The 13,736-nt window shown below is 52.6% G+C and overlaps 1 protein-coding gene across 4 annotated transcripts in view; it reads right to left on the bottom strand.

Moving 5' to 3' along the window:
* GLT8D1 (glycosyltransferase 8 domain containing 1) overlaps positions 1 to 13,736 on the bottom strand; it is a 44,166-nt gene that overhangs the window by 7,800 nt on the left and 22,630 nt on the right. For 3 of the 4 annotated variants that reach the window (XM_043552231.1, XM_037905618.2, XM_007055601.4), the window contains 3 exons: positions 2,774 to 2,833; positions 2,572 to 2,670; positions 885 to 1,101 (listed from right to left, as the gene is read on the bottom strand). In XM_043552231.1, the coding sequence (XP_043408166.1) occupies positions 885 to 1,101; positions 2,572 to 2,670; positions 2,774 to 2,789 (332 nt within the window). In that variant the 5' untranslated portion in view covers positions 2,790 to 2,833. Of the gene's footprint in view, positions 1 to 884; positions 1,102 to 2,571; positions 2,671 to 2,773; positions 2,834 to 3,009; positions 3,087 to 13,736 lie in introns of all 4 variants that reach the window. The other variant, XM_027817962.3, reaches the window with a different exon arrangement.

The raw sequence follows: 13,736 nt of genomic DNA, 5'->3' as shown, positions 1-13,736 counted from the left end.
AAATTAGGAAACTTCACTGCTAGGGCTCATCTTTCTGTGATGGAATCTGTCTTCTATTAAAAAAAATAATTTCCTCTATCTCATGTTTAACCTGTTTTCTTTAAGCATCCACAACAGCAGAGTGTGAAATCATTCTTCTGCCACATTTATGGAAGCAAATTTCTTACATTTCTTTTTTTAATGCTGTAAATTGAAACCTCTTACTAAAAAACCCACCATTTTTGGCAGGTTTTTTGCGTACAGCTGAAAGTCAAACAAATAAAAAACTGATCAAGGGGCCTCATCCTGAGAAGTCAATGGGAGATAAGGGCATTCAGGACTTCAGAGAATTGGGCCCTAAAATGAATACTAGTCATTGTCAGGAACAAGACAAACATGGGAAGAACCTGAATCCTTGGAAACTTTGGATTTTCTTGGCTCATTGGTTTCGACAGGTCCTCAGTGTTTACTTGTTGTAGTACATTTTTTTTTAAAGTTAGGAAACCAGGAACACAGAAATCAAGCAAAGCACGAGCTACTCCACGCAGACTGCAGTCTACACCTGGAATGTTACGAGGGAGGGTGACTGTAGCAAATAGAATATACAATTTCAAGAGGCACCTACAGCTGCTTCCTGAAAAAGAAATGATCACAAGGTCTGGTAATAAAGCAAACAGGTAGGATTGCAATCAGTTTTCAGAGGTCTGGATTGTTGGACCAGATGGTATTTTCCTCTTCTGAAAGTTAATCCTGTCTGGTTTCAGAGTAGCAGCCGTGTTAGTCTGTATCCGCAAAAAGAAAAAGAGTACTTGTGGCACCTTAGTCTCTAAGGTGCCACAAGTACTCCTTTTCTTAATCCTGTCTGACATTAATGGAACGAGCTGAATCTGGAAAGCACAGTTTACCTCAAATGGTCCACTGTACCATTTAGAGTGACAATATGGAACACCACGTTGGATTTAGTGTTATGGTAAATGCTGTTCATGGCTGCAATTACACCTCCAAGCCGGTCATCCGATGCTGTAATGACTACAGGAATTTCCTGATCATTTCTTTCATCAGTCAGCCTTTGAGGAGCCTCGGGTATGAAATCTATAGGCTGGAGTCCTAATGAACTTGAATCTGCAGGACAAGAGAATGGAATTATATATATTTGTTCTACAAATAAATAAATGATTAGTGTTTGAAAATTCTTAATACCTCCAATTATTTCTATTTATACTGTTCTTAGAGACCCCAAGCAGGGATCAGAACTATTACAAGTTTTTAAAGCTAGGTTTTGTACAAACTTGTAATAGTAAAGACAAGACAAGCCCTGAAGAACTTGTCATCTATATTAAACACAACACTTGAATATTACAATAATAATATTATGCACACATATAAGTCTGAACACCCCAATGAGCCAGCATGGCAGGGTACACAGATGAATATCAGAGCTCAGATTAAATTCCTTCATTCATTAATTTCAGGGCTTTAGTAACACAGATAGCTAAAGGGGGTCTTAGATACAAATGAGCTGCACACACAGCTCAGCGCATAGTCTCTCTCCCTTCTTCCCTTCCCAGCACCACCCGCTCTTCCAACTCTCTTTCTAATTCCTCTGAGAGAGAAACCAAGGAAACGCCATATTAATGCTGCTATGGTGTCATCTACTCCCCCAGATGACTAGGCATAACAGTACATGAAAACAACAAGGAGTCCAGTGGCACCTTAAAGACTAACAGATTTATTTGGGCATAAGCTTTCGTGGGTAAAAAACCCACTTCTTCAGATGCAACTGAAGAAGTGTGTTTACCCACGAAAGTTTATGCCCAAATAAATCTGTTAGTCTTTAAGGTGCCACTGGACTCCTTGTTGTTTTTGCGGATACAGACTAACATGGCTGCCCCCTGATACTTAACAGTACATGGGTGTCTCATAGGAGTCCTAGATATCTAAAATGACCTAAACTGAACCCACAACTATTTATGCCTGCAATATACAGATACAAAAATGGATGTTGGTAGTTTAAATTAGCCAACTGAATGGATTACCTAGGAATATGGTAAATTCTCCATCAATTGGAATCTTTATATCAAGACTTGATATTTTTGAAAATATCGGACGCCATGCAGGAATCACTGGATTAAATTCTATGCCCTTTGTTACGCAGAGTATCAAATCTGATGGTCACAATGGCCCCTTCTGGCCTTAAAATCTATGAATGTCTGACTTGAGATACTTAGCAATACTACTTCACTATCAAAGCTGTGATTTTTCACTAAATGTAGCTACAGCACAAACTGCTGGATTCCATCTGTATTTGCATACTCATGACCCCTCTACAGCAGACACACTCATCAGGACCGACTTCCTCTTAGTTCTGAGGAAGTTAGTAAAAATCTAATGTTAATGGAGTACGGAAATAAAATTTAGACAAAAAGACAGGAAATCCATGCATTCAAAATACACTTCATTACAGAAGGGACCTATTGTTATTACATTACAGAAACCATTTTCGTATGGCAGAGGTTTGTTTTGGATTAGGTATGCATTGTGCTACTGATCTGAAAAGAAAAAACTCTTAATATTAAAAAAAAGCCACTGTACCTGCTACATCTCGTTTCAAAAAGTCACTGAGACCTAGAAGGTTGTGATGCAGAACTAATAAAAATATAACAATAGCAAGTACAAGGATGGCAATGTTCACTGAAACAGAGAAGAAGAGAGAGGTAATTAGGATAATCTCACAGGTCAGGAAAAGCTAAGAGCACAGAAGTTCTTTATTTGTCTGCTTGTTTTAAATATGTACCTTTTCTGAATGTCATTTTTCCCTTGTGTCTTTGTTTATAAGCAGAGCCTCTTTACAAACCTGTAAGATGAAAACATACAACAGTTACATTCCACTGCCTGCACATGCATATGGGAGACATGCTATGACTGAGGGTGTCAAAAAATTTTCATAGAACATGGAGAATATGTGCATAGTGTTTGCCTCTATTCATGAGATAAAACTGCATTGTATTTTAATGGTCACCAGGTACTTACAGCTAAGTAGGCATCCAGCTAGGGTACCACCTCTAAGGTGGACACTCCCTGTGATGAGAGGGAGAGACAGTGTCCATCTGGGGAGGAGGGATAAATACTAAATTATGTTAAGTTAGTACTTATAAAGGGCTTTTCATCCATAGATCTCAAAGCACTTTATGAAGGTGGGCAAGTATCATAACCCCCATTTTACTAACAGAGAAACTGAGGCAGAGGGGCTAAGTGATTTGCCCAAGGTCATCTTGCAAGTCAACGGCAAGGCTAAGCATCAGTGCAGATCTCCTGACTCCTAGTTCCGTGCCCCATCCACTGGAACATGTTTACAGACTGAGAGTGTGTCCACTCAGATGGGGGTGGAAACAGAGATGAAGAACAGGACAATGTTTTAGTGAGGATAATCCCCATTTTGCCTTAACCCAAACTTACTGTGAACTGGAAAAGTGCATTTTTCCAGAAAAGACATGATGAATTATGCAAATCCTTGAGCTATCAAACTAGCTCTGCATGGAAATACTTTAAACACTCAGTTTGCACACCACTGAAACAACGATCTCTTTTGTCTGTCAGGCACAGTCTTAATGGCTTCTGGAGACCATGAATGGGTTGAGCCAACCTATCCAACTATCCAAACAAGACAGTGTCTCAGTAGCAGGTCAAATACACCCGCATTTTTCCTCCAAAAGAGGCTAGGAAATCTTTAGATGAGTATAGTGCATTCTTTGCTCATTTAAGTTCCTAGCAAAACATGTTATGCATTTTTCAAATCCTGTCAGAATCTACACACCCCTAATGCAATGGAAAAACAGCAGCTGCAAGATCATACACAGGACAATTAAAAAAAAAAACAGTATAAGAAAAGGCATGGCCATCAGTTTATGGAAGAAAAAACAAATAAACCTAAAGTCAGGATGCAACTTCTATACTGCTCCACTTATAAAGATCACTACTGTAATCCTTGTATGGAATGTAGGAAAGTCAGAATATATGGCTCAAACATACTTCATCACTTAACTATGATGGTGACCACAAATGTAGAATACAAAGTGCACATCCTGTAGAACGCCACTTTATTTTCTACAAGTTATTTGGAAAGCTTTTACGCTACTTTGTAGAAAGTTTGCAATAAGCCACTGCAAAATCTGCAACTGGAAATAACAAATCACACAGAGAAAACACTTGTGCTGTATGTTACACATAATAGTTGTGCTAGTGCTGTTTTATTCCAGCTAGGGACTTGAACATCTCACACAAACACGCCACACATATCTTGGCATAATGTTATACATACAACACTGTCAAAGCTGTCAGCAAAAGAATGTAATCTAGCTTTGATTTCTATGTAATGAATTATAAAACAAAACAAAACAAAACAAAAAAACCCCACTCTCTGTTGCAAGTCCTCTCCTAAAACCGAAACATACTTCAATGCTCTATTAGCAGATCCCCAGCAATCACTGTGAACCTCATATGATAAGTCAGCCTATGAAGGAAAACCAACTTGTCAAGGAGACTGGTTAGATTTCAAGTTTCTTAAGTTGTTTGAAATGCTAAGGGAAAAATATTTTTAAAAAACCACCTATGAAATAGGGCTGTCAATTAATTGCAGTTAACTCACGTGATTAACACAAAAACATTCATCACAATTTTAAAAATTAATAATTATTAATCACAATTTTAATTGCACTATTAAACAATTGTGACAAAGTTCCTGCTCTACCTTGGTGGGTCTTGTGCTTATTGACGGATTTGCTCGCCTTAGAGCTTCACGGCAGCCCTCAGCTTGGCTGTTTTTCTGAATTGACAGTCCAGGTCGACTCCTCCTGTGTCTGACCAGGAGTTGGGAGGATTTGGGGGGAACCCGGGCCCACCCTCTACTCCAGGTTCCAGCCCAGGACCCTGTGGATTGCAGCTGTCTAGAGTGCCTCCTGGAACAGCTGTGCGACAGCTACAACTCCCTTGGCTACTTCCCCATGGCCTCCTCCCAACACCTTCTTTATCCTCACCATAGAACCTTCCTCCTCGTGTCTGAGAATGCTTGTACTCCTCAGTCCTCCAACAGTCCACATTCTCGCTCTTAGTGCCTCTTGCCAGACGCTTTTTTGTTTTGTTTTGATTTTTTGCCGTTTTTCTTTGCTGCCGTTTGAGTGCTGGTCGGCTGCCAGCTTGCCGCCAGCACCCGCCCCCCACACACCTGCTCTCAGGCGCAGCTATTTGCCTTAGCTGAAACCCCCGGAGGAGGGGGGGGAAGATTGCCGACCCGCTACCCGGAGGGGAGAGTGGAAGCCCCCAGACCCAGCCGTTTTGCTGTCTTTTTGGAATTTCTTCTTATCTCTGCAATTTTCTCGGCCTGCCAGAAGCCTTGGTACACAGCCAACAAGCTGGAGAAGAAATCACCCAGGGAAACTACAAATCATCGTGGAGGGGCCTGTAAGACTGAGTAATTTTTTGAATTATACTCTCGTGGGGGGGAGTTTGACTGTGGTTTAATTGCGTTTGTGGCGGCACAGGGGGTGTGGCACAGAGCTGCCCCCCGATCCATCGGTGCCCCCCCCAACATTATTACAACTGTCACGGCCCCCCCCGCCATCCGTCCCTGCTGGCAACCTGCCATCTGCCTTCGGATCCAGCTGTTTGCTTTGAACTTTGCCTTTCGGACCGAACATAACAGCCGACCAAACGAGACTCTTTGGACAAACGTGCGTGGGTCCACAACACCCCCTCCCGGACTGGTTACCCCACAGCTTGCCCCTATCACCGGACCCCGATTTCTGTTTTTTCCCCCCTTCCAGTCCAACCCATTTGGCATCCCCACCCCCGCCTGCAGCCCAGCAGGGAGGAGCAGTTAATCTGCTTCCCCCTCCCCACTCCTCCTTCTGGTGTCTCCCCGTCTCTCCCTGCTCACAATGGCGGGGAATGAGAGGGGCAAGGCCCCTCTAACAATATCAGTTGTCCCTCCCCCACCTACCGCCCTGCCCAACCCCCAAGACCCCCCCCACTGTCAAAACACCTGCCACCGCCGGGGCACCGGCAGCAGGAGGCACCGGGGCGATTACTGCCACTGCTACGTCCACTGACCCCCCAGATTCTAGGACCCCCCCCCCCCCCCAGTTGGCCGGAAAGGCCAGGGCGGGAATAAAGGAAAGGGCCCCGCTAAAACCACTAGGCCCTCCATGGCAGGGGTTGCCCCCACCGCTGTGGCCTCGTCATCGACCATGGCGTCCCTCCCTGCCGGTCCCTCTACCAGCTCTGCGAACGTCCCTCCCCCGGCCCCCAGGATGTATGCCCGGGCGGTGGCAGGCTCCCGCCTGCCTGCCGCCTCATCATCCCGCCTGATCATCATCATGTCCGTTGCCTCCTGGTGCCCACCTCGCCCCACGTGGAGACATACGTGCAGGCGTTGGCGAAGGTGGTAGGACCCACGGCTATTGTGGCGGCCTCCAAAATGTATGGGAAGGTCGTTCTTTTCTTAGCTTCGGAGGCTGCCGCCCAGGAGGCGGTGGAGAGGGGCCCGGCGGTGGGGGGGGTGTTTGTCCCTCTAGAGCCGCTAAAAGACCTGGGTGTTCGTCTCGTCCTCACCTCCGTTCCTCCCTTTTTACCCAATGCCGCCCTGCTACCCGCTCTCTCCACCCTGGGGAAACTTGTCTCTGTCATCAGCCCTCTCCCGTTGGGCTGCAAGGACCCCACCCTCCGTCACGTCCTCTCGTTCTGCAGCTTCTACCGCCGGCGGCAGCATGTGACGGAGAGGCGCTCGAGGGGTCCTTCCTAGTCCCTTACCAAGGAGCCCGCTATCGGGTCTTTTACTCCACCGGAGAGGCCCGGTGCTACCTCTGCCGCTCAGCGGGGCATGTCCGCAGAGACTGCCCTTTGGCCCAGGGGGGAGGGGCACCCGAGACCCCCGAGACCCGGCAGAATATCGGCCCCATCGTTGCCGACGCCCCTGGCCGCCCGGCACCTGAAACCAACCCTCCTCCTACTCGACCCACCGCTGCTCCCATCCGGGCTCAAGAAACACCTTCCCTACAACGCCTAGGCGAGCAAGGGAGTCCCACCCTTGCTATTACCAATCCGGCAGAGCCTATGGAGGAGGGTGTGGCAAAGATATTACCGGATATAGGAGAGGGCCCGCCCCAAGGAGAACCCCCCGCCCCTCATGCTGCCTCACAGTTACCCCCCCGAACCCCTGAACCATCGCCTCCGCCCCCTGACACGACCCCTGCTAACCAGCCCCCAGACGATGCTATGGAGGGCTGGACCCTAGTCCAGGGGAAGAGAGGCAAGCGGAAGGCTCGAGCTCCGCTGCACCCATCCGAGGCGGAAGCCCCCCGGAAGACCAGGAAGGGAGGCACTGACATTGAGCCTTCCGCTACAGCCACGAGTGAGATCCATCCGCTGGTGTCGGGAGGGGAAGACAGACTGGCACTGGAGGGCAGAATCCCCCCTCCACGGGAGACCCTCCCCTCCGAGACCCCTGAGGAAGCTCCTTCTGCCCGGATACCACCCAAACCCCCCGCGAACCCCGAAGCGACCGTTGAGGCGGGCCCTAGAGGAGAGGCCCTCGGGGTAGCAGGAGTTGGCCTCTCCTCCGTGTATGCGGAGATTGAGGCCCTAGATTTAACCCCGGTCACCCAGGGAGAGGATGATCTACTGCCGGCTGGCCTCGATCTGGGCAACCTCACCTCAGCCCCTCTTTCCCCATGCTCCCTCCCCCTAATTGCCTTCCCGGGCAAGCACCCTGCAGAAGGTGGTCCACCACCTGATGCCATGGCCGCCAAGACCACCATGGAGCCAGCGCCTAGCGCCACTGGGAGCCCCCTCCCTTACCCCTTAACCCTCGACTCTGCTCAGGAGGCACCTTCATTTAGCTGCTCGCCTCCTGAAGCCCAGAGCCTTACCTCTGCCCCTGCCCCCACCCCTGTCCCTGCCCAATTCACCTCCTCCTGCAATGCTATTGCCGCCCCTGGGGTTATTTTTTTCCCGCCTTTTGCAGATTCCCCCCAGGGAGCAGTCTTTGCACTTTCTAGTCGCGACCCATTAGGAGTTGCAATTTTTCCCCCGCCATCCCCTTCCACCCCAAGGCGTGAAATGGATTTAATAACCCCAGCCTGTCAGACGCCCTGTCGGTGGTCCGCACCCTGCCTACCCGCCTTAGCGGACCACGAGGCTGCATTAAGAACCCCACCAGGGAATACCCCGGGAATCGTAACCCCACCTCCCCATGAGCTGCGGCATGCACTATGGAAGTTCCTAGAACACACCCGTGGCGCCCGCAATAGGGTACAGCTGGCTCTTCAGCTATGGGGGGACTTTGATCAAATTCTTCAGGCCACAAGGGCCCTTATAAAGGAGGGCAGGGGGCAAGGAAAGAGCGGTGCTGCGGCCTACGAGCGGGCCCGCGGCTTCCGAAAAGATCTACTCATCCACGGGATGGGTCACGGGTTGCTGCGCGACCCGCCGGGGGCCACAAACACCCCCACCAATAAGAAACCCCCACCCCCCCCCAGCCCTCCGCATGACGCCTCTCATTATTGCAACCTTGAACACCAGGGGCTGTAGGATGGCGCTCCGCAGGTCCCAGGTGCTCTCTTACCTTCGGGAAGGGGGGTACTCTGTAGCTTTCCTGCAGGAGACCCATACAGACCCGACCGCCGAGGACAGGTGGCGGCTGGAGTGGGGGGACGGGGTATACTTTAGCCACTTCACGACTTGGCAAGCTGGAGTGGCAACCCTGTTCTCCCCCACCCTACGGCCCGAGGTGCTAGGGGTCACTGAGGCCGTGCCTGGCCACCTGCTGCACCTTCGAGTCCGTATGGAGGGGCTCGTGGTCAATCTTGTTAACATCTATGCCCCGCAAACGAGCCCAAAGCGGCCACAATTCTGTCAGTGGGTGTCCGACTTTCTCGGCACCCTAGATTCGCACGAGTGCCTGGTCCTGGGAGGGGACTTTAACACCACCCTCGAGGAACAGGACCGCTCAGGGGCCGAGCCGAGCCCAGCTGCCGCGAACATTCTCCGAGGAATAGTCGAACATCACTCCCTAGTGGACGTCTGACGTGACCATCACCCAGATGACACTTCCACGTTCACTTTTGTCCGGGTGGAGGCCCATCAGTCACACCACTCTCGGTTGGACCGTATTTACTTATCCCGTTTCCATCTTTCACAGGCCCACTCCTCCACCATTCGGCCGGCCCCATTCTCCGACCATCATTTAGCCACCATAACGGTCTCCCTCCGTGCAGAGAGACCGGGGCCGGCCTATTGGCACTTTAACAACAGCCTGTTGGAGGACGAGAGCTTCGTGACGTCCTTCCGGGAGTTTTGGCTGGCCTGGCAAGAGCAGTGGCGTGCCTTTCCCTCGGTGCGGCGATGGTGGGATCTAGGGAAGGTGCGCGCCAAGCTCTTCTGCCGTGACTACACTCGGGGCACCAGCCGACGGAGAAATGCGGCGATAGAGCAGTTGGAACGGGAGGTCTTAGAGATGGAGAGGCGCCTGGCCGCCAACCCCGAGGACCCGTCCCTCTGCAGAGCGTGCTGGCAGAAGCGGGAGGAGCTCCGGGCCCTCGAGGACCACCGGGCCCGAGGTGCCTTCGTTCGGTCCCGCATCCGCCTCCTTCGGGAGATGGACTGCGGCTCCCGCTTCTTCTATACCCTGGAGAAAACGAGGGGGGCCAAGAAACACGTCACCTGCCTTCTAGCGGAAGATGGCACCCCCCTCACGGATCCGGAGGAGATGTGTGGGAGGGCCCATGACTTCTACACAAGCCTTTTCTCCCCGGATCCGACCGATCCTGGCGCTTACGGGGTGCTCTGGGAGGAACTCCCCACAGTCAGCGTGGGCGACCGAGACCGGCTAGAGCTGCCTCTCACCCTGGCCGAGTTCTCGGAAGCCCTCTGTCGCACGCCCACCAATAAATCTCCGGGCATGGACGGGCTGACCGTGGAGTTTTACCGCGCGTTCTGGGACATTCTCGGCCCAGACCTAGTCACTGTCTGGGCTGAGTCCTTGCAGAGCGGGGTCCTCCCTCTGTCGTGCAGGCGAGCAGTGCTCGCCTTGTTGCCGAAGAAGGGGGACCTCCGCGATTTACGAAACTGGCGTCCCATCTCACTCCTTAGCACGGATTACAAAATCGTAGCGAAAGCAATCTCGCTGCGGCTAGGGTCCGTGATGGCGGACGTGATCCACCCAGACCAGACCTATACTGTCCCGGGTCGCAGCATTTTTGACAACCTATTTCTAGTCCGAGACCTTTTGGAACTCGGGCGGAGAGATGGTCTGTCGTTCGCCCTCCTGTCTCTTGATCAGGAGAAGGCGTTCGATAGAGTAGACCATGGGTACCTCCTGAGCACTCTGCAGGCGTTTGGATTCAGACCTCAGTTTGTGAGTTTTCTCCGGGTGCTGTATGCCTCCGCGGAGTGTTTGGTTAGGCTCAACTGGACCCTGACTGAACCGGTCAGCTTTGGGCGAGGAGTGCAGCAGGGGTGCCCCCTCTCGGGCCAGCTGTACGCTCTGGCGATCGAGCCTTTCCTCTGTCTCCTCTGCAGGAGGTTGACAGGGTTGGTGCTGCGGGAGCCGGAGCTGCGGCTGGTCCTGTCGGCGTATGCCGATGATGTACTCCTCGTGGTCCAGGACCCGGGCGACTTGGTGCGAGTGGAGGCATGCCAGGCCATCTATTCGGCAGCCTCCTCCGCCCGAGTCAACTGGGGCAAGAGCTCTGGCTTGGCGGTGGGGGACTGGCGGCAGGTAAGCTCCCTCCCACCCGCGCTTCAGACCATCCGGTGGAGCGCGGGTCCACTGCTCTATCTCGGCGTTTACCTTTCCGCCACGCACCCTTTCCCGCCGGAGAACTGGCAAAATTTAGAGGGCGGGGTGATAGAGCGGATCCAGAAATGGACAAGGCTACTCCGATGTCTCTCCCTCCGAGGGAGAGCACTGGTGCTCAACCAACTAGTCCTGTCCACGCTCTGGTACCGGCTCAACACCCTGGCCCCGGCCCCGGGTTTCCTGACCCACTTCCGGAGATTGATTCTAGAGTTCTTTTGGTCAGGAATGCACTGGACCCCTGTTGGAGTTCTTCATTTACCCCTGAAGGAAGGAGGGCAGGGCCTGAAGTGTCTGTACACTCAGGACCGCGTTTTCCGCCTCCAGGCCCTGCAGAGGCTCCTTTATAGTGCAGGTAGTTCGACGTGGAGCATATTGGCGCACGCCTTCCTGCGCCGCTTCCAAGGGCTCCGATACGACCGGCAGCTCTTTTATCTTTGTCCGAGAGGTTTTCCGCAAGACCTCTCCGGGCTGCCGGTCTTCTACCAGGACCTCCTCTGGACCTGGAAACTGTTTCTAACAACCAGGTCCGTGGCGGCCACCGTGGGAGCAGATCTCCTCACGGAGCTCCTGCTACACAATCCCCAACTCCGTGTGCAGGCGGCGGAGTCCTGCTCGGTGCACCAGAGGTTGGTCCTGGCGGAAGTCACGAGGGTCAGAGACCTCCTGGACTACGACCGGAGAGACTGACTGGATCCCCTGACGTTCGCTCGGCGCATGGGGCTCTCCAGCCCTCGTACCCCCCGGCGCGTACTTCAGGAGGTGAAGGCCGCCTTGACCCCCGCTGCTCGGACTTATGTCAACCGAGCCTTGCGCGAGGGCGCACCCCCCACATCCTCTACCCCAGGCCCGCCGGACCTTTCCATTGGGCCCCTACCCTGCCGATCCCAACAAACCCCTCACCCTTTCACTGCAAGCCGGCTGCATGAAGTGCAGCCGGTCAGTTTTCAAATTGCACCACGGAAATATTTATACACACTCACGCTTCACACCCTTCACGCCCACACCCTCGTGTCCCGCCCCGATACAAAGTGGCGGGACCTCCTGCCACCTTTGGAGGGTGAGCAACCTCGGTGGGCCAGCCTGTATTCCACCTTGGTCCCGAGGCCCGTCGGGGACATCAGTTGGCGGCTCCTTCACGGAGCTGTGAGCACGGGCGTCTTTCTGACACGGTTTACCCCCATCCCGGATACTTGCCCTTTTTGTAATGTGAGGGAAACCCTGGCGCACGTATATTTAGAGTGTGCCAGATTGCAGCCCTTTTCCGGCTCCTCACAAATATTCTATTGCGTTTTTGGTTTCATTTCTCCGCTCACCTTTTTATCTATACACTCCCCATCCGTGGCCCCACAAAATCACGGGATCTCCTGGTTAACCTCCTCCTAGCCTTGGCTAAAACAGCCATTTATAAAACCAGAGAGAGGAGGTTGGCCCATGAAACGTCCTGCGATTGTAGGGCCTTTTTCCGATCCTCAGTACATTCACGTATCCGGGCGGAGTTCCTCTGGGCGGAGTCCACCGACTCCCTTGACGCTTTTGAGGAGCGGTGGGTGCTGTCCGGGGTTCTCTGCTCGGTGACCCCGTCCGGTTCCCTCCGTCTGACCCTTTGATTGAGGGGAAGAGCGAGAGACGCCAGCCCCAGCCGTTGCCGCTGTGGGTACCATCATTACTGTCATCTAGGAGGGGTCCTATAATACATGGGTGTCTACCCCCCCCACCCCCAAACCGCCCACCCCGCAGCCGTGCCCATCTTGCCGGGCACTCTCAGGAGAGGGACAATCGGTGACACTGGGCGCCGCACTAGGTAACTCGAGGGGGTGGAAGACCACGAGTGTCGAGGAAGCCCCCCCACTCTAGGCCACCAGGTAACTCAGGAGGGTGGAAGACTGCGAGTGTCGAGGAAGCCCCCCCGCTCTGGGCCCAGGCTAGCCTGAACACTTCTCCCTCCTGAAAGCTGCTGTGTTATACCTTCTGTTTGCGTTGTTTTGTTGCATAGTTTGTTTTGTTTTCTTTGGTAACTCTTGGCAAGTGTTACACAATAAAATGCTTTTCTGTTTCAAAAAAAACAAAAACAAAAAAACAAAAAAAAACCTTCCCTGTTACCTTACCCAGGGAAAAGGGACCTACTTAGCCTGCTCTCCTGCTGCTGCCCTCTGGCCTGGGCTTTCCTTGCTTTTTACCCCTGCTTTCAGCTTCCCCCTGACCGGGCCAGACGCTCTACCCCCTTTCTTTTTCTTTTGTTGTTTTTTTTCTTTCTCCGCTGTTGCTAGAGTGCTGGCCGGCTGTTAGCTTCTACCAGGACCTCCTCCAGACTTGGAAACTGTTTTTAACGACCAGGTCTGTGGCGGCCACCGAGGGGGTAGATCTCCTCACGGAGCCCCTGCTACACAACCCCCAGCTCCGTGTGCAGGTGGCGGAGTCCCGCTCGGTGCGCCAGAGCTTGATCCTGGCAGAAGTCACGAGAGTCGGAGACCTCCTGGACTACGACCGGGGAGACTGGCTGGATCCCCTGACGCTCGCCCGGCGCATGGGACTCTCCAGACCTCGCACCTCCCGGTGCGTTCTTTAGGAGGCGAAGGCCGCTTTGCCACCCGCTGCTCGAGCTTACCTCGACTGGGTCCGGCTCGAGGACACGCCCCGCCCACCCTTTACCCCAGGCCCGCCAGACCTTTTAATTGGACCCCTGTCCCGCAGACCCAATCGACCCCCTCACCCCTTCACTGCGAGCCAGCTGCATGAACTGCAGCCGGTACGCTTCCAAACCACGCCAAGGAAACAGCTATACACGCTCATGCTCCACACCTTTCACACCCTCACCCTAGTGTCCTGCCCTGACACAAAGTGGCGAGACCTTCTGCCACCTTTGGAGGGTGAGCAGCCCCGGTGGGCCAGCCTATATTCCACCTTG

The sequence above is a fragment of the Chelonia mydas genome, chromosome 7 (assembly GCF_015237465.2).
Source record: "Chelonia mydas isolate rCheMyd1 chromosome 7, rCheMyd1.pri.v2, whole genome shotgun sequence".
Lineage (NCBI taxonomy): Eukaryota > Metazoa > Chordata > Testudines > Cheloniidae > Chelonia > Chelonia mydas.
The sequence above is the reverse complement of the archived record's forward strand: the minus strand, read 5'-3'. Positions and strand labels throughout refer to the sequence as shown.